Genomic DNA, 21512 nt, shown 5'->3' on the forward strand with positions numbered 1-21512 from the left:
TAAAGTCTCTGGGGGAGAATCCCTTTACTTGTCTTTTCCAGTTTCCGGAGATGCCTTCCTTGGCTCATGGCCCCACCTTAGCCTTCAAAGGCAACCTCAGTGCATGGAGTCCGCTTCTTATTGCATCATTCTGAACATTCCTCTGCCATATTGGCTGCTTCTGAGCACAGCGGAGAAAGATTTCTCCCTTTAAGGTCTCATTAACTAGATTCAACTCACCTGGATAACCCAGGCACTCTCTCTACCTTGAACACCTTAACCAATACCAAGTATAAAGTCTTCTTTGCCATGAAACAATACATATCCATAGGTTCTGGGGATTAAGCAATAATACCTTCCAAACCAAACAGAGCTGGAATGTTTTTTAAAATGACTGAATGAATGAAAACTTCTTTTGTGCATATTGAATTGCATAATCAATTCAATTTTTCATTTATTGAGCACCTGCTATGTCCAGGGCAGTAGACCAGGTGAAAAGGGGCATCATGTCCCTGTGACTAAAGCAGAGACCTGGCCCTTTGTGGGAAGGACGACACAATGGCTTCCATGGATTGAGGCACTATGATAAATATTTAAAAGTTTGACTGCAGTTGTACACCTAAAACTAATATAATGTTGTATGGCAATAATATCTCAGTTTTTAAAGTAATAAAAACTTAGGAAGTTATCAAACAGTTCCATCACCCAGAAACTCTTCTTGTCCATTGTAGGCCCCTTCTCCCTCACGTCTAGCTTCCGGGACATGCATTTTCTGTTCTGTTACAATTTTGCCTTTCCCAGAATGTCATATAAATGGAATCACACATTCGATGGCCTTGAAGGCTGGCTGTTTCCACTTGGCATAGTGTATTTGATATTCATCCCTATCGTGGCCTGTGTCAGTACTTAATTATTTTTGTTGGTCAGTAATATTCTATCATATAAATGTTCCGAAGAGTGTTTAAGTATAGAAAAGTTTAAGGACATTTGGGTTGTTTTTACTTCCTTTTTTAAAGATTTTATTTATTTATTAGAGAGAGAGAGAGGGAATGAGAGACAGAGAACATGAAGAAGGAGGGTCAAAGGGAGAAACAGACTCCCTGCTGAGCAAGGAGCCACATGGGGGACTCAGTCCTGGGACTCCAGGATCATGACCTGAGCCAAAGGCATTCACTTAACCAACTAAGTCACCCAGGTGCCCGAGTTGTTTTTACTTCTTTGGCAACTACAGATAAAGCTGCTATAAACATTTTTTGAGAATGGCCGCAGAGATCATTTCTGTCTCATCTCAATGGCCTCACCTCAATGGTCATTCCTAATGCAAAGGATTGCCCAATCTTTATTTTTGGATATTTAATTCAAGATATGTTAGGATCGGTGAGCCTTGAGTCTTCATTGCCAGCATGTCTGTGACAGAACACATTCATGACATTTCAAGCCCTATGCTGCCATCACTTGTTAACATGAAAATAATTCATTTGTTCTCCAGATATTGTTACTGAAAACTTAATTCATTATTGTGCAAAAGAAAACATTCATTAATAGTCATATTGTCTAAATCCTTTCAAAACAGGAAAAGAGTAAGGGAAGGTACACATTGGAATTGGAATTTCTGTATGGTTCTAAAGCATACAGAAAAAAATTATGGCTACTGGTTATAATATTGAGCATCAGGAAGCTCTGGTGTTTTGAATAATTAATCTGAAAAAAATGGCATTTCTTGTGTATATGCATATGATTTAGTGTACAGACTTTCATTAGGTGCCTACAGTCTACAAAGCCCTGTGTGGCCTGTGCTCTGGGCGATGGAGAGATGAGTAAGGCATGATTCCAGCCTCCAGCAATAAAAAATGGAGAGATCACCAGAGAAATAGGTCTTTCAGTGTGGGACAATCTTAATGTCCTTAATTAGATCTGACACAATTACTTCAGTAACTACAGATTAACTATGATTTATTCCAACTTGATTCATTTTAAGGTTGTAGGAAGGGAAAGGTTTGTTTATTTGTTTGTTTTTAAGTTTTTATTTAAATTCCAGCTAGTTAACATACAGTGTAAAATGAGTTTGGGGTATACAATTTAGTGATTCAGCACTTAACATACAGCACCTAGTGCTCATCACAATATGGGTTGGTCCTTTTATAAGGACTAGAAGACAATACAGTTTTAAGTCTTTGATTATAATTTTTATAAATATAGAGTTTTTCCTCATGCAGTTCTTGTACAAATTATTTGTAAAAGCCAAGGGCATTTCCCTGCAGAGTTAAAAGAATGTTCTTTCCTACTACAGTGCCAATAGATACAACCCCAGGAAGGAAGAGGAAAGGGATGGTTGAGATGGGCTCTCTGTAAGGTTTCTGATGTGTTTATTAATAACTTGTCAAGTGCTAGATCATGGTCAAATATTTTTAATTTATTAGGAACTGAAATACCAAAGCTGGTTTCTTCACAGCAGAGACACTTACAAGCAATATTTTTGAGGTTTCTACGTATTGAGATCTACATGGAGGTTACCAGGCCCCTGGGACACAAAGATTCAAGTGTTCCTGGACGGTTCTTGGATCTGGTCAACTAAATAGCTATTTTCAGCTAAAAAACAAACAAACAAACAAACAAACACGTCTTCTTCTAATGTCAAAATTAAAAGTTAACAAAACAAATCCAAAATACAAAAAGTAATATACTGGTGTAATATACTGGTGTAAAAAACTTTACACTTAATTTTAAACCCAGGGAAAATGATACCTGCCTAGTGCTTGCTGAGTCAAAAGTCTTATGTTTCATTTCCTTTTAAACATATATTGACCATATCTAGTATTCTTGTAGAATTCTGCCTTAATCCAAAGTTTAAAATGGTCCTGTGGCTCATCATCCTTTGAAAAGTGTTTCAGATTTGTTTCTGGTGTGAAATTTAGTTCCACCAAGTTTTTCCTCCAACTTATCCTAGCATTTATGAACTGTCCAGCACTGTGGGTCTCTTCATCAATTATTCCCCACGAGAAGGGACTGTGATCTCTCTTGTTCGAGGCATCATTAAGAAAAGAATGTTAGATCATGGAATCATAGATTTTCAGAGGTAGGGAAAATCTTCAAATAAAGTCATGGATGTCTTGGGCATGATGTCTTGAGGAGTAATTGCTATGGTTTATAAACACAACTGGAACCCACATCTGGTTTTAAAACTTTGTTAATCCATGACCTCTCTCTCTCTCTCTCTCTCTCTCTATATATATATATATATATAGCAAAAACAAAAACAAACAAACAAAAAAATGAGGGGAGGAGGTAATTCACTTCTCAGAATACTTTCTCCTACATCTTCCATTTATGGGTCCTTTTGTAGTAAAAAAATGCATTTTTTGATGAGCTTTGATTTGGAACATGGTAGCATCATCTTCCATGTTGGGAGAAAATATTAGTAAATTTGCTTAAAAATAAATGAATTATGGTCTAAAAACTGAATAATGCACTAATACATTGGAGCCACCGTTTATATATATATATTTTTTTAATTATTAGATTTTCTTACCTTACTTTTTGCCTTTGAAGTGATCTATATACAATTGAATTGACTCTAAGCGCCAGAGGGTCAATTAGGCTTTTCTTTTTTTAAATCCTAAACTGATGTGATGTTGTAGCATTATTTCACTTTCCTGTGTTTTTACATTTTAGGAAGTTCAGCCAGAACCTGGTTGCTCAGCTTTGGTACTTTGTGAAATGTGTTTACTTCGGGCTGTCTGCCTACCAAATCCGTTGTGGCTACCCAACACGAGTCCTTGGAAACTTCCTCACCAAGAGCTACAATTATGTCAACCTCTTCTTGTTTCAAGGGTAAGGAAGGACACTCTGTATTGCCACAGACACTCATGGAGGGGAGGCTGGTAAGAAAAAGACATTCATTTTCCTCAGGAAGAAATAGGAAGGTGCAGAACACTGGCATAGCAATATGGAGCATCCCAGAACTCTTCACGATGTTCGGCAAAAGACAGATATGCCTCTTTAAATAACTTTCTGTGGATAATTGACATACATCTGGCCAGTATGTCCTTCTAAAATCAGCCACATGGCTTAATTTTCTATTGCTGTATCCTGAGTAATTAGTGTGGTAATATCTCAGGATGAAAAATAGGGATATATGATCTTTAAGTATTAATATATTTCTGGGCACAATAGAACAGAAATTTGGAATCTGGACTCTTTCAAAATACCATTGGGATTTTGTGTTTACAATAAGTGCCTCCATTGACAAGGGCCATTTATTCCATTTAGCGTCAAACTAAATGCCACATGGCTTGCTTGTTCCTGATAGTAAGTTAGCTACTCAAATGAAGCATATTGGCTCTTTGTTGAGGATTTCTTTGGTAGTAGTTCCTCTCTGTTCCCTTGGAATTGTACCAGAGCATAAAAGGCCAGGCTGCTCATGGCACTGCTGGCTTCTCAATTGTACCAGACATAGGGATGGTGACGTAGTCACAAAAGAGCTGTCGAGCATGCTCGCTGAGTCACTTGGTGTTAGTCTGAGGATGGCCTGGTATTTCTTCCAGGTGTTGGATTAGTGTTCACTTGGAAGAGCTGAGTGGTCTAGGGGAAAGGCCATGAGGTGCACCTGGGTTCTCCAGCCGGAGAGAAGCTCTGTGTTAGTCAAGAAACAAGGAACAGCCTCCAGACCCAAGAGGAGCCCAGGCCAACCCATTCCTAAATACAAGAAACAAAGGCAGAATCTTATTAAACTTGGGCACCGACTAAGTCCACCAGGTGTGGGCTCTACTGTGTGCCACCAAACACTTGTCCTGCTCCCTCTGACAGCAGTCATTTGTCCTCATCTTTCAGGCACCAGCTACCTAACTTTTCCTAGCTCATTCAGCAGCAAAACCCCAATGTTCAATAATCCTCTGACCAACAAATTCTCACAAGCAAATGTTTAAAAAAGTAAAATTATGGAGTTTCTTTGCAGAAGATATGTTCTTAAGTATAGAAAATCCTAAAGACTCAACCAGAGAACTGTTGAAAGTAATCAACGAATTCAGTGTAAATTTGCAGGCTGTAAAATCAACACCCAGAAATCAGTGGTGTTTCCATATGCTAAAAACAAAATATCGTGGGGGGAAAAAAACAACAACAACAAAGAAAACTATCTCGTTCACAACATCGCCGAAAACAATGAAATATTCAGAGATAAATTTAATCAAAAAGATTAAACCCCTACAAAGCTTTGGTGAGGGAGAGGACACCTTCAAATGTATTTAAAAAGGGAATCCTGGGGAGCCTGGGTGACTCAGTCAGTTAAGCATCTGCCTTTGGTTCAGGTCATGATCCCAGGGTCCTGGGATCGAGCCCTGGGATCCAGTCCCTGCTCAATGGGCAGTCTGCTTCTCCCTCTCCCTCTGCCCCTCCACCCACCACTTGTGCTCTCTCTCACCCTCTTTCTTGAATAAATAAAAAATGTTTAAAAAGAAAAAAAAAATAAAAAGGGAATCCTAATTTGTTAAGACCATCAACAAAAAGAAAAAAAAAAAAAGAAAAATGAATGGGCAATACTAATTTATACATTGACTCATGATGGAAAGAGTTTGTAATCCCAGTTGTATTTTACCATAAGAGTCACCCTGAGAATTGTTTCTGAGACATAAGGCTAAGATGACAGAGAACTACAAGAGCTCCTGGGGTTGAGAGGGTGATGGGGGCCACCCCACAACTATCTGTCTAACAAGATGTGGCTTCTGGCAGGTTCCGCCTCGTTCCGTTTCTGACGGAGCTGAGGGCTGTGATGGACTGGGTGTGGACAGACACGACCTTGAGCCTTTCCAGCTGGATATGTGTGGAGGATATCTATGCTCACATATTCATCCTGAAATGTTGGCGGGAGTCCGAAAAAGTAAGCCAGAAAAATGCCTGATCCCTTTTTGTTTCCCTTCCATCCAGGCTGGTTATGAGATTAATGTGAACCTCTATAAGTTTTATAGCCAAATAAAGGGGGACAGGGGGGGCAGAAACGGTGAGGATCTTTAAGTGTTCCATTGGTTTCCACCCCCTGGACTTGGGAATTTTGGACTCACTGTTGCCTTTAGTCAGCAATAGCGTCCAGATGTCTTCCCCTTTTGGCAAATGTATATTGTAGTTATTTTTAAAAGAAGAAATGATATATTGCTGTGTGACCCAATAATTCTTAAATGGCTCATTGGGGAGCAGAAGGGAATGTGGTACGGTAGAGAAAAGTGAGGTCAGGTGGCTTGGACTCAGGCTCACCCTCTGACTCATTCTTTGATGAGCGACAGGACAATATGACTTCTTTGTACAGAGGAAATTGAACTACAAATATTTGCTTATTCTGTTAGATTGAATATTAAGATTTAAATATGGATAGGATTACTGTTATTTATTGGATTTTTTCACAAGTTTAACATCTGAAACAGGAGTCTGTTGAATAATAGCAACAGGACCGCTCAATGATAATTAGCTGAGGTGGTATAAAATGTCTTTTTTTTTTCTTCTCCGTAATACTCTCTTTGGAAAAGTTTCCTCTAGTCTATATACTTTCTAATATGTTCTGTTGCTGCTTCTAGGAATTTCAGCTTCACAGGGCAGGGGCCCACTGACCTGTGGGCCCTGTGTTTATGGGGTTTATGGGAGTGAAGGAGATATGACTGGCAGTAAACTTAAAATCATAGAGCTTGTACTGATTTTTAAGGAGCAGAAAAACTGTTAAAATGTCAGAATATGGTGGGGTGCCTGGGTGGCTTAGTCAATTAATGGCTGCCTTTGGCTCAGGTCATGATCCCATGGTCATGGGATTGAGCCCAGCATTGGCATCCTGCTTAGCAGAGAATCTGCTTCTCCCTCTCCCTCTCCCTCTGCCTGCCACTCTGCCTACTTGTGCTCTCTCTCTGTGTCAAATAAATAAATAAAATATAATTTTTAAATGACAGAATATGAGATATATGAGAGCTGTTCTACCAAAGGGACTTTGAGGGTAACAATCATGTTGACAAAGGACCTGGAAATCATAACAAATGAAGAAGAGGAGAAAGAACCAAGAATTGTTCTGTCTGAAGTAGAAAAAAAAATGGAAGGAGGCAAAAACAATACCCATTTGTAACTGTTTGAAATACTGGGAAATAGAGGAAATGTCTGAATTTATTTGCAAGGTTCAAGATAACAGAGTTTAAGACAAGTTAGGGAGGGTACATATTGCATGGAGCACTGGGTATGGTGCATAAACAATGAATTTTGAAACACTGAAAAATTTTAAATTAAATTTAAAAAAAAGACAAGTTGGCAAAAGCTCTGGTAAGTTTCAGTGGGATATGAAGAACTTTCTAATAATTGAAGCTACCCCATCATAGCTTGGCTGCCTCAGGAGGTATCCATGTATACACGGTGACACTAGGAGACCTCATTTCCTGGACCCTCCCCGCTGGGAGGTATAGGTTCATCTCTAGCTCCAGGAGCTATTTATTCATTCAATAATTACCATATCAGTTGTCTATTGCTGCAATCAAACAGCCTCAAACATAATGGCCTAAAAATGTATATATATTTATTATTATATATTTATTCTATATAATATATAATAAATTAATACATATTTAATTTAATTCATTAAATATATATTTTTAAAATAAATTAAATAAATATTATATATTATGTGTATATATATATAAAGAGAGAGAGAGAGCATGCAGAACAGGTACGGGCAGAGAGTGAGGGAGAAAGAGAGAAACTCAAGCAGGGCCTGCACCAAACGCAGAGCCCAACATGGGGCTTGATCTCATGACCCTGAGATCATGACCTGAGCTAGTCCCTTGCTTAATTTTCTGAGCCACCCAGGCACCCCAAACTCAGTGGATGAAAAATAACAACCATTTCCTTTGCTCGCAATTCTGCAGGTGGGCAGTTCGGGCTGGACGCCACTGAACAGACTTGCCATAGGTCATCCTGTGGCTCCCCTTTCAAAGGGGCTGAGCACAGGCAAGAGAAAGGCCAGAGAGAGAATCAGTTCAAGGGAGAGGCAAATTGAGAGGATAATTTTAGAATGGAGAGGATCTGTACCTCTATAGGTGTCAAGGAAAAGAATAGTAGAAAAAAGAAAAGCAAAAGTTCTTAGTATTAAAGCCAAAGGAAGAAGGTCCGGGTGGGGATCAAGGCAGGGGAGTGAGGCTTGTGGGGGGCGGTCTGGGGTCTGGAAAGCGTGGAATGAGAGGCCTGGGGAGGGAAGAGGGAAGTAGGGAAGAGGACCGGCCACCCTACAGGAAGCTAGAGAAAGATGAGCAGTGAAGAAACACACCACATAGCTCGTCTTCTCCACGAAATAGATGAGTTCATGTGTTGACAGCAAGGGGGAAGGACGACATCCCAGGACCCAGGGCCCGACCCCAGGAGCACCAGAAACAGTGAGATACTACTTCCGCTAGATGAATGGGTGGGGAGTTCTTATGAGGTAGGCTCTCCGTCAGAGCTCACAGGACTGTACCATGTTGATACGGGGTCACTTTTCATGGAAGCAGCGTTTCTGCCCCATTTGTTGGCTCTTACAAGCCTTTCACTGTCTTTGAGTCAACAGGTGACAACCTTCTTAGTACCATAGTGAGAGGTGACACCATTGTCAGTCTGCCTTGAAGGCTGGTGTTGCTCTGCCCTGAAACACTAGGCATTCCTGCCCATGAAAAGTTTACAATCATTGCTGTTGTTTTATTTCAAGAAATAAAAAGCCTTGTTTAATGCATCACCCCTACTTAAATATATACTGCTATCTTATGCTAAGTCAAAGGGTATTTCATATTTTAAATCACACCTGGTAAAACTTTCTGAGAACTTACGTGTTGGGGAGGTCAACACCAAGGGAGTCTGAGTAAATCTGGGACTCATTTCCACTCTGTCCCATCAGAGACTGAAGCATTACCAGGGACAATCTCTTGTCTAGTGTGAAGCAGAAAAGTAAGCTTCTTTTAACAGTGACTTTTATTGGGGATTACTCTGAGTTGAATATACTGTGCTCCAGGGGCTTTATGAATATGCTTATGAAGGCAGAACAATTTCCTGAAAGAGAGAGTGTTGACATATGAACACCCACAAATGCAGGACACTTGGTCCTAGTCATAGTTTACTTTTCTTTCTTTATTTATTTATTTGAGAGAGAGAGAGACAGAGAGCGTGAGTACAAGTGGGGGGAGGGGCAGAAAGAGAGGGAGAAGCAGGCTCCCACTGAGCAGGGAACCCAATGTGGGCTCAATCCCAGGACCCTGGGATCACGGCCTAATGACCTAAGCCAGTGGCAGACACTTAACTGACAGAGCCACCCAGGCACCCCCCCCTCACACACACAACAATTTTAAGGAGAAAGTCTGTCAGGTCCTATTGGTCCCTCATGGTAACACAGTGGAAATGTGTTGGGAGCTCATTATAGCTTCACATCACCACCTAACTTCATAGACTGGGGACAAGTTTGCTCTCCCCACTTCAGGGTGAGTGATGCAGAATCAGGTCCCAGTCAGGTCCTGTGGGAAGAGCAAGGCATCCTTCCCCCACCTGCTTCCAGCACTGGAAGCCTGAGGCCTGTGTGACTTTTCTGTTGCAGAGATACCCGCAGCCCCGGGGGCAGAAGAAGAAGAAAGTGGTGAAGTATGGCATGGGAGGCATGATCATCGTTCTGCTCATCTGCATCGTCTGGTTTCCCCTTCTCTTCATGTCCTTGATCAAATCTGTGGCAGGGGTCATCAACCAGCCCCTGGACGTCTCGGTCACGATTACCCTGGGAGGGTACCAGGTAACTGCTGTGTCCCTTCCCCCAGGTCTGGCTCCCCTGCCCGTGTCTTTCCTGACCACCAGCCACAGGATGTTCAGTTAGCTTTTGCAGCCAGATTCTCTTCCCCTACATTTTAACTGGTCAGTTTATGCATGGCATATGAGATAAGGTGCAGAAGACATTGAAAGGGTAGTTCTGTTCTGGTGTGAGGCACTGGAATAATCACTTCCAAAAAGAGATCCCTGAGGCCAGTTGCCATTGGGTACACAGTGGGTGATGATATACTGTATAAATATTTCTCTTTTAACCCAGGATGCAGAGACAAGCCTCAGGAGTGTTGACAGCACTGTTTCTTTGTTTTCCAGCCCATTTTCACAATGAGTGCCCAGCAAAGCCAGTTGAAAGTTATGGATCAGCTAAAGTTTAATAAGTTTATGAAAGCTTTCTCTAGGGACACTGTAAGTAAATGCATGTTGTAGATGTCTGTGAAGACCTTTCATCTAGGTGAGCTTATGGCTTGTCACTTTATTCACTGTTCTGCTGTGGCCTGTGGTTGTGGGAAGGACTCTTCAAGGATTACCAGTGGCCACTGGCCACTTGGATAATCTGAGACATTATGTCTGTATTATTGGATAGAAGTGTCAATAAACATAATTTTAATTCAGGACATTTTAATTTAAGCTCAACAGATGTAGGTCCTCTTTTATATTTTTAGATGTTTTTAATTGCAGTAGATACTGATCCCTTTGACGGCTAGGTCTAGTCTGAGAATCTTATCTTCAGGGAGTAATTCAAAATATTGGAAAATCTCTATGCAGGCACCTGCTTGTGATGGCATTCTTAGTATTGACAAAAGTGGGAAGCAGCTGAGGGCTCAGTAAGTAAAGGCTGTTGAATAAATTATAGCAAATGTGTCCAGTGAATCTGTTGGGCACTGGCTTCCCTAGGGTGGTTGACATGGGAGAGGGGGGCTACCACTTTTCATTTTAGTTACACGTTGTGTTGTCTGAATATTTTCCAGGCAACTTCTTTTGTAATACAAAATAATCATTGCAAAGACCACACATGGCATGAACATGTCTCAAGATAAGACATAAATGAAAAAGAATATACGCTATTATTTTTTAAGTGATGTTTAAAAATCTGCATTTCCTACTGCATATAATAGTGATAATGTCCTGTTGGCAAAGTTGTGGTTGATGTATTCTTTTCTCTCCATTGTAAACTCAGAATAATATGAGAAATTGATTTTTCATAATTAAAATTTGCTTTACAAATAATATTTCCCTATTTAAAGAAAATGATTAGGCAGATGGAGGCTTAGCTCCTTTATAAAATTATCAGCCTCTAATGCACACTGCCCAGACTCTCATCTGAAGGGATGTGCAGCTGTGAAGGTAGGACCAAGATGTTGTGGGTGGATTAAATTTGACTGTCTCATGAGAGGGAACACCCCAAGTGTTGATAAGTTTCCTGCTTAGTGGGGAGGAAAAACAACACCAAATACTTTGATTTGCCTTTATTGATTAATTGAAACAATTCTGTACCTGTACTATACTGAGATTGCTCTGTGTCACTGGGGCTGCCTATTCCGCATGTGGAGGGAAAGTAGTACCACGGAGTACCAAGCCCATCCACTGTAGAAACTGTCCTTCCATAGGAAGAAATCCTCATTCAGCAGTCAGTTAAAAGGAAGAGCAATTGCTTTATTTATACATCACCATGTCTATGATATATTTATGCATGTGTATTTGTGTGCATACAGGGTGCTATGCAATTTCTGGAAAATTATGAAAAAGAAGACATAACAGTAGCAGAACTGGAAGGAAACTCAAATTCTTTGTGGACCATCAGCCCTCCCAGTAAGCAGAAAATGATAGAGGAACTCATGGACCCCAATAGTAGCTTCTCTGTTGTTTTTTCATGGAGTATTCAGAGGTAGTTACTGTCTTTCCATGTATGATTTCCCCCTTTCCCCCCAATCTAAACTCGGGGCGGGGGCGGGAGGATAGGAGGACAGAAAAATTCAATTGATGTGGGTTTTAGTTGATATCATGCTTTGGGAACATTCATTGGATGCTACAACTAAACTTTTGTGTTTGTTAAATAATGATCTGTTAAATAATGAGAATCTTTGGCAAAAAATAAGAACCTTGTAGTTTTCCTTTTTCCTGCTAACCTCAGTCTTTAAAGAGAGGCTGGCAATGAGTTCTGTGAACAAGAGAGAGAGGCAAAGTGAACGGAAAATGGGTAAGGACTCATAGAAATGAAATAGTCTGGATGGTGGTAAGATTTCCCTGAAAGGGTGAAGTTTGTTCTTTGGAATGAAGAACTAGCAGCCTCAGGAACCCCAGTTCTCACTTGCACCCATCCCCCCAACATGGGGAAACCCTAACAGATTTTTTTTCTCCACACGTAATGTGTGCGAGCAGCCTGGCAGTCCCAGGAGGCGAGAGCTGAGAGAGACTCCTTCCCACCTAACCTGAGCCAATGGCCGGCATGCGGCCACTATTTCGCTCATTTTTTTTTTAAGTTTTTATTTAAATTCCAGTGAACATACTAATATCCAGTGTGATACTAGTTTCAGGTGTACAGTATAGTGATTCAGCACTTCCATACAATACCCAGTGCTCATCACAAGGGCCCTCCTCAGCTCCCATCACCTACTTCCCTCTGATAACCAACAGTTTGCTCTCTATAGTTAAGAGTCTGTTTCTTGGTTTGCCTCCTTCTCCCTCTCTTTTTTTCCCACTTTGCTCATTTGTTTTGTTTCCTAAATTCCACACATGAGTGAGATCACATGATGTTTGTCTTTCTCTGACTTGTTTTGCTCAACATAATACTCTCTAGCTTTATTCACAGCTTTGCAAATGACATTTCATTCTTTTTGGTGGCTGAGTAATAACCGTATATATATCTATCTATCACATCTTCTTTATCCATTCCTAAGAGCATGTCTTGGGAAAAGTTCTCGCATTCAAAAACCCAGTGTGTTAGTGGAGTACTTGGGACACCTTGACAAGATAAGCTAGTTGGAAAGGCTTAGTGTTTGTTTGTTTGTTCGTTTGTTATCATGGTCTTGTGATTTCAGGATTCTCTGGCGGCTTATTTGGGAAGTCAGGTGGTAGGTGCATTTGGGTCCATGATTCCTGGTTTCTAGGATGAAATTAAGAAAAAATCATGATAGGTACCTAGAAAACCTTCTCCAACCTAAGATGATTTCAAAGGGGGCTGTTCAGAATTGAAAGAACTCCTTCCTGAATCTTATTTTCTCCTTTAGAATTCACATCCCAAGTTCCTCACACGAAATTCTGGACTGCCAAAAATTTATTTTCTAGCCTTTTCTTTGAAGAGCTACCAAAAAATTAACAACATTAAAGATCAGATTTTGATTGAATGTTCTTTTAAAAATGTGGATTCTAGGGGCGCCTGGGTGGCTCAGTGGGTTAAGCCGCTGCCTTCAGCTCAGGTCATGATCTCAGGGTCCTGGGATCGAGTCCCGCATCGGGCTCTCTGCTCAGCGGAGAGCCTGCTTCCCTCTCTCTCTCTCTGCCTGCCTCTCCATCTACTTGTGATTTCTCTCTGTCAAATAAATAAATAAAAATCTTTAAAAAAAAATGTGGATTCTATTAGTCAGCATGAGACTAACCTCATTAGATTAATATAGGAATGTTGCAGAAATTCATATCAGAGCATCAAGACAGTTTCTCTTTTAGTCAGCAGACTGCCTCCTCACGTGCCGTCTGTTTTAAAGGTGTTTGTGGCCTCCGTGGGGTTTACTAACTTGGTTGTCTACGAAGCTGGACATAAAGGTGAGGTGGACAGAAAAGGTTGGGGTTGACAGTTGTGGATCCAATGAAGACTTGGTGAGATTAATAAAATAGTCAAGTGAATTTTTGAATCTCTCTTCCAGACTTCTGACTAATCACTGACATTGGGCCCTTTTATCTTTCTTCACAGAAACATGAGTCTGGGTGCAAAAGCAGAAATAGCAACCGATAAGCTATCTTTTCCTCTTAAAAATAATACACGTAAGAATATAGCTAAAATGATCGCTGGCAACAACACAGAAAGTTCAAGAACGCCCGTGTAAGTGATTGCTCCTGTTCATTAGCTTTAATATATGGCTATATTTGGTACAAAATCTCCATTTGCAAATTCATATACGCAAGAAATGCAACATTCTCCATTCTCCAGTAACCCAAGTGAATCTCTACTTGGAGATCTCATTATGTTACATTAAGACAACTCTGTTTTCTCCCCTCTACCTCTCTGTCCACCTAGCCCTGGGAGCCCTGATCTTGTCTCTGGGTAGCAGACCTTGCTCTTACCTGACCATAATCACCAAAAGCCAAGAAGAGCCCCTGGGAAACCTTTCTTTTACTCTTACTCGACCTGGGCTCATTGAATGCCTGGCTACTGGATGGGGGTACAGGGAAGACAAGGAATAAAGGGAAGTTAGGCAGGGGTTTGGGGGGGACCTCTATATTAATATATTATCTTGCATATATGCATATGCATATAAATACTCCACTTCAAAGAAATCCAAGCTGGGATGTTTAGATTCTAGTATGAGAACTAGGAGGAAGGGGTGAAATGCTATGGGTGCAAAACCACTAAATCACATTCATTGGCCAATGTCTAGTTCTGACCTCCAGTCTGCCCTGGCCCCACTGTGCTGCACTGAGCATCAGAGCTGCCATGATGCAGTCCTCACACTGTTTTCCCTAAGACAGCATTTTTTAATCACTACAGTTAAAGGAACCTCAAAGATTTTCAAGTCTTCCCTCATTGTTTCCCCGTGAAAGAACAGGCCTAGAAGGACAGAGTGACCTGCTCACATTAACCAGTTCATCCTCTGCAGAGGGAGGGTGAGGTCCAGGCCACCAGCTGTCTCCTCGAGCCTCAATCTTGTCACTAGATAGATTCATGCAGTCCACTTGATTATGGATATAATTATATACCTACATAGAGTGCAGACATAGATCCTAGCAAGAAAGATAGCCCCTTGCTTCAGAAACAGTCACAGGTAGTTTTTAAGGCATTAATAAGCTCATGTACAGAGTTTACCTAAGTTTTTGAATAGAACCACTAAATTTGTTTGGCTTCAGAAATTTCTGATTATAATGGGGCCCATAAATTTTGATGACACCACATTGCGTAGAAGTACCGACTCACTGTTATTTGTTTGAGATGAGGTAAAAGATGGTAACAAAAAGTCAGTTTTATGTGGATAAAACAACTAAAATGTCATGACCCTCCTTCTCTTTTTTTTTCTGAACGCACAGGACTATAGAAAGGATCTACCCATATTACGTGAAAGCACCTAGTGACTCGAACTCTAAACCTATAAAGCAACTTTTGTCTGGTAAGGATGAGAAGGAATTGTTTCAGAACTCTTTTTAATTCTTTTATCAGTGTCTATAGTTTGCATTTTCAGCCTTTCTACAGCTGCTTTCCAGTTTTCTTTCCCTGTGAGACGCGGCTTACAGAAGCCAAAGACTCCCAGCTACAGTCACCGGCCAGAAGGAGCCAGTCAGGCACCGGGAACCATATTCCTCATGGTTTTCATTGATATAGAACATGATTGGCTTAAATCTGTGTTCTAGCAGCTTCTGTTACTGATTCATCAGTCTGTTCATTTGTTTCTATTAACGTCCATCTCTTGGGCAGAAAATGGCCTAACGTAATATTAAATATGAAAGCCCTACGATAAGAACAATAAAAACGGAGCAGGAAATGTACTTGATTCAGCCCAAGGGTGGTTAAGTATCAAGGTCAGCCTCTAGGGACTGTATGTACCCCAAAAAACAGTGATGGTAGCATGTTGATGTTTGGGGATTCTTAAGCATTAATTACTAAGCATTGTTTGCTTCAGTTGTCTGGGTCAGAGCAGATGGGTACATGTGATAAAAGTAAAAGGACAAAGCTGTTATCCAAGTCATGTTCATTCCTTTGCCAACATGGGGTGCTCATGGTCATCAGACAGTGTGTCAGGCACTGGACACCAGGCTCCTTGAGGCTCATGTTTACCTGGAAAGATGGAGATGTAAACGAACAGCTGGAAGGTCCCATGGAGACCAACAGAAGTAGAGGCAGGATACAGGTTCAGAAGACAAGCATGGGTGGGTCCCCACATCTCTATGCTTTTCTTCCTCAACAGTCAATAAATAATACATATGTCTTACACGGTAATTGTGAGATGCACTGAGTACTTTGGTATTTCTGTTTCAGTCCAGATAGTTCTAGAAATGCTTAGTCCAAGAGCATAGATTGCTCAATGATCAGTCATTCCCTCTGAAATGCTACTGTCCCTCAGTGGGTCCTTCACAGCTGCTGCCCCCCTCATCAAATGATCCTGCAAGCCTGCCAGGGCCCTCCTTCAGCTGCCTCCCTCTCCCTGGCAATGGGGCTCAAATGTTCACCAATCCCCCCACTTCCTTTCAGCTTCAGAAAGATGGGACTCCTCCCTCCAGGGTCAGCCTCACCTTGTGCCCAGATTCCCAGCCCTTCTCCACCCTTATTTTCCCCTTTATCAGCCACATGCTCTGTGCTCCCCAAACATAGGCTTGTTGGCTGTAGGTCATCTGAGGTCCAGCCAACAAAGTCCTTCCCCAGACCACACGGTCTTGTGCTCTCGGGTCTTGCCAACACAATAGCTTCTCTGATGAGCTGCTTTCTTAGTAATGTCTAATCTTTAGCATAAGTTGGTGGTTATCACCAATTTACGAAGGAAGAAACTGAGGCTCAGGGTGTGAATTACTCAGCAGAGTTTATACAACTGATATGTGAACAAACTAGATTCAAACCTAGGCCAGATGTCCCTTCTTAGAACTCTCTAGACTTCAGAACCAAGGTTCTTTCTGTTCCTGAGCATTCTGAATGGTTCACATTCAGGCTGGGTAAGGGTTTCTTTATCTTTAAGAGCTTCCTACCTCACACTCCATCATTCCATCCATCTGTCTGTCCATCCATTCATCCATCCATCCAATCCATCCATCAAATAGACATTCATTACTAGGCACTGTCCCAGATTCCTCCGATCCAGGAATTTAGCAGGAAATAATGAAGACAAGGTCCCTACCCTCACAGTCCACCACCAGAATTCTCAGCTGAGGCCCTATTATTATTGACGGGGGTGGTATTTTCTTAGAAAGACCTACTCAAAGAACTCCAAGTTTTCTTCCACCCTTTCACAATTCTTTTATATTTACTCTGTGCTCCAACAAAAGCAATCATTAACCACGCATCATGGATTTTCAGAACTTTACTGAGCTTCACGCCATCAAGCCCTCCTGAAATAGCCTCCTCTCCCTGTCCATCCCCACTTACTGAAGTTCTCACCCTGCAAAACTCAGCTCAGAAGCCGTCTTCTCTGGGAAGCCCTCCTGGATCCTACCAAGGAGAAGTAGTCTCCCCATGCTTACAGAACTTGTGGGTGCAGGTCCTGTAGTGGTTGCCTCATGCCCATAAGCCACACTTGTATACATGGCCTGTTCCTGTTGAGATATGGAATCATGCTGTATGCAATTTTGTAACCCCTCATCACCTGACAGAGGGGCTTCTTCTCAAAGACACTTAATAAATGCTGGTAATAATTTAGTGAATTACTCAATTCACTAAAAAGTTGGTGATTTTGGATTTTTAAATGTCTAACAAGTTGTCTGGAATTCTCAGCAAGGACACTCGGGTGATGGGTCATCTTTCTTTCCTGTGACGTGTCTGCCATGCTCACTCAGCAGTAGGGAGCTACCTGTTTAGTGACAAGGAGAAAACATGCACACCTAAGGGCCCACTTTTCTTTCCCCATTCACATTGTTACCGTGTCCCTGTGTCCTACTCATCCAGGCACTATACACCATGCTATGGATAGTAGTAACTGGGGTTTGCCATCTGAGGACTGCTGAGCCTAAATCCTAATAGTCTGATGCTAACATAATTTCATTTTACTCCTCTTCCAGAAAATAATTTCATGAATATCACCATCATTTTGTCCAGAGACAATACAACTAAATCTAACAGTGAGTGGTGGGTTCTCAATCTGACTGGAAATAGAATATATAATCAGCACGCCCAGGCCTTGGAACTGGTGGTCTTCAATGACAAAGTCAGCCCCCCAAGTCTGGGGTTCCTGGCTGGCTACGGGTAAGAACTTATTTCATAGTTAACATTTGTAAGAGTCTACTTCTGTATCATATAAAGTTGAGGATAGGAAGCCTTATATCTTCCCAGAATTCTTGAACTTAATAGATGAACATTAAAATTCATAGGTTATTGGCTCTTCATTTAAAAAAATGGAGAACCAGAGTCCCAAAGAAGTCAAAATGCCTGATGTGAGTAACACCCTTAAGGACAGGTCTAGAAGTCATATGTCCAGTTTCTTCGCTCTACACCTTCCTGTTATGTTTGAGGCCATTCAGTGTTTAAACATAGAAATTGATGTTGGGTTACCTCTTTTCTGTTTAGATTGCCTTCTTACCCTAGCAGACAGGGTCTTAGTCAGACGTCACAGTCTGGGATATGGTCCGATGTCCAGATGGTCTGAAGATACCATTTCACAGTGTTCTGATCCTTAAATGCTAGGACACATACATCCCCAATAGGACATGAACATCTGTTCATTGTCTATGCAGAATTGTATTTCTAAAAATAAAGTGCTGGGTGCAGAAAAGTGTATATAATACAGTGGCATTTCTACCAAATCGATTGTGTGATTTCTTTATTTAATATATGCAGTAAAACCACCTGAAGTTCATCTGTGAAACTCTTAACATCAGTTATTTCAAAATTTGGATTTTTTTTCATTTTCATTTTTCAAGTATTATAGTTCTGTCAGGGAAAAACTTTGAACTTTGATCAGTTTATCATATCTTCTGTAGAGTTGGAGGGAAATACTGTTTTTTCTTTTCTTTTAGATGCATTCTATTAACTGTATTTAACTGGTAAATACAATGTCTACTCGATTTTTTTTTTTTTTCAGTATCATGGGGTTATATGCTTCGGTTGTCCTTGTGATTGGGAAGTTTGTCCGTGAGTTCTTCAGTGGCATTTCTCACTCGATCATGTTTGAAGAGCTTCCAAATGTGGATCGAATCCTGAAGTTGTGCACAGATATTTTTTTAGTTCGAGAGACAGGGGAACTGGAACTAGAGGAAGATCTCTATGCCAAATTAATATTCCTGTACCGCTCACCAGAAACCATGATCAAATGGACTAGAGAAAAAACAAATTGATCATTTAAGACACAGACTGCAAGTCAAGTTAACATTTGAATTTTTTTAAAAAAGCACAATATTCTCATAAGAGCTAAGCATTTCTAGTTGGATGGAAATGGCTTCTCTTCTGACAGGTGGTCAGAAGGAGCTGACTTCTTTTTGCAGTCTAAGCTACCTTGCAAATGAAGGCGCTGTTGAAAAAGTTATTTGTAATTCCATTTCTCCAAAATCAGGGCTACTTGTTTTATGTTTTAGTCAACAGTGTCTTGTGTTCTGATTGACTATGCAAAGGAGTCATTTATGGATCTCCTCTCTCAGAGAAACAGGAGAGAAGATGAAGGGAGAAGGAAAGACACCTGTGTTTTTCGGCACGGGGACTGCACCCTTCCTGCAGAGATGCTATCATGGCGGACACTGCGCTCTGTCACCAGTGGGGAAGGAGAACAGATGGGACTCAGCACACCCCAAAAATATGCAACAGCAATAGGAGGCTGAAACTCCCGAACGGATTTCTAGGGGGAAAAGAGAAAGGGAGCTAAAGACCCATGAAGATACCAGAGGAAGGATAAGCCTCATTCTAAGCAAAAAGTTAACATTAGTGACACTCTTACTGCCTTATCTTAACTGAAGACTAATAAAAAAAAATCTTTCCATTAAACACCAGTGACTTCTCAGGAAAAAAAAAAAAGCAGCAAAACAAATATGTGGACTGGCTTTGTTGAGGCCCAGCTCATGACCCGCTTCCGTGAGGGTGGCTGTTCTGCTTTAGAGTTTCCGCTCCTCCTCAGACACGGGCTCCAGGTAGAAAGATAAAAATGGCGCCCAGTTGGGTGTGGAATGAATACTCTGACTTTGTAACTTTTAGTAACTGAGGTCATGAATGCTCTTCTACCTTTCCCCTCTCCCCCTCAACATGCTTTTTCCCATTTCGATGATTTAAGGCAATGGTGTTTTCCAGTATGTGACATTTTCCTCCGTTTTTCAGGTATATCAAAGAGTTTACATATTCCAATTCACATTTTTACATCTGAGACGGGTTTTTTAAGTTCATAATTATGGAAGAAATATGTATATTGAGCTTGGGGAAATAAAAAAAATGGCCTTTTCTTAAATTATTATTATTGGTAATACAACCTCTTCATTAAATAACAATGTAGCATGAAAATTTATGATCGAAATGTAGTTTTCATTCCATATTAAAATACAGTTTGTGAGGAATCATCGAATGGAATAGAATACGTCAAAAAAAAAATGATCCTATGTAGTTTGGGTTCAGGACTGATTTAAAATAAAGCACATCTTGCAAAGTCAGTTCAAGAATACTCTTCATTCTGCCTCTTTTGCATGAAGTAGAAAAAACGACTGTTTTCAACCCTATGTAAACAAGGTGTTAAAAAAATCAACTGAGGGAAGAATTCACTTCTTGTTGGTTTTGTCTTTCTCATGTGAATAATGAGATTATATTATTCTATGTGAATAATATAAGCAGGATGCAACTGGTAACAAATTAATTTCCAAAGAGTTACAGTGAATCCGGAGCTGTTAAGTGTCTTCTAGAAAATTAGTGCATATTTGTTCTTCAAACGTGAAAGCCAACATACTTCTGCCCTGAGGAAATCAAGTCCTCCAGTCATCGTAATAATAAGCTCTGACTATTTAGGGGAACTCTTTGGACCACATTCTGATTCTCCAACAGCAGCAAGAATCATTGTGCATATTTCTGGTTGTGAATTCTTTCTTTTAAAAATGTCAACTCAAGGGAATTTCCAGAGAGCTCATTATGACACATTTAGGAAAGAGGAGAAGGAGGCAATGTTCCTGAGAAGAAAGTGTAAAGTCAAAGTACACCAGAATGCCCATGTTCCTCAAGAGAACAGTTTCCAGGGTTCAAGAAAAACCTTCCCCATGCATCAGAGGGGAAAATGTCAAAGGAAATTTAAAAACTAGAAATAAAGAAATGTAGAAGGGATGTGCTTCCTTTAGGAAGGCATGTGGAGGCTAGAGGGGACATGGCAGGGGGCATGCCCTCCTTCCTTAGGCGCCCCACGCTGCTCTCCCCACTCGTCCCTCCATGGGCCTCTCTCCCCAGGGGTAGCTAGCTGTTCCCCACGTCATGGGGCCTGGTCCTGGGAGGCAGTGTCAATGAATTCGTTTTGAGAGTTCACAGGTCCAGCCTGCCCTGCTCCTCCAGTCCATGCTGCTGAGTCCCTGCCTTCATCCCTGAATGGGGACTTGCACAGTCCCCTCCCGGGGTGCCCGGGCACCAACAGTGTTGCCAAGAGGGGCTCCGGATCCCCTGCTCTGCCGGACGATCTTTGCTTCTCTCCTCTGCCTTCTGCATCTGGGCTGCTCCACATCACAAAGTCAGTGGGGTTTGTCCTTGTTGGCTCAGTTTGGGGGGCAGCAGGGAAGGAAAACAAGGATCACTGAGGAAAAACCAGACACCAGGCTGCTCCTGCCTTTACCTGCCCTGATTCCTCTAAACACAGCCTTCCAACACAGTATTAACAAGGAAGAACACATTTACTTTCACAGCTGGAAATAAAGACGGACATCTCATTGGCCTCCTGACACAA

The 21512-nt window shown here is 41.2% G+C and overlaps 1 protein-coding gene across 4 annotated transcripts in view; it reads left to right on the forward strand.

The window, feature by feature from the left end:
- PIEZO2 (piezo type mechanosensitive ion channel component 2) overlaps positions 1-20051 on the forward strand; it is a 454403-nt gene extending 434352 nt beyond the window's left edge. For all 4 annotated transcript variants that reach the window (XM_059409177.1, XM_059409173.1, XM_059409174.1 and 1 more), the window contains 9 exons: positions 3652-3810; positions 5707-5854; positions 9554-9742; positions 10087-10179; positions 11487-11659; positions 13682-13810; positions 15010-15089; positions 17683-17866; positions 18702-20051. In XM_059409177.1, the coding sequence (XP_059265160.1) occupies positions 3652-3810; positions 5707-5854; positions 9554-9742; positions 10087-10179; positions 11487-11659; positions 13682-13810; positions 15010-15089; positions 17683-17866; positions 18702-18954 (1408 nt within the window). In that variant the 3' untranslated portion in view covers positions 18955-20051. The remainder of the gene's footprint in view (positions 1-3651; positions 3811-5706; positions 5855-9553; positions 9743-10086; positions 10180-11486; positions 11660-13681; positions 13811-15009; positions 15090-17682; positions 17867-18701) is intronic.
- The last annotated feature ends 1461 nt before the right edge of the window (positions 20052-21512 follow it).

This window comes from Mustela nigripes, chromosome 8 (genome assembly GCF_022355385.1).
Source record: "Mustela nigripes isolate SB6536 chromosome 8, MUSNIG.SB6536, whole genome shotgun sequence".
Lineage (NCBI taxonomy): Eukaryota > Metazoa > Chordata > Mammalia > Carnivora > Mustelidae > Mustela > Mustela nigripes.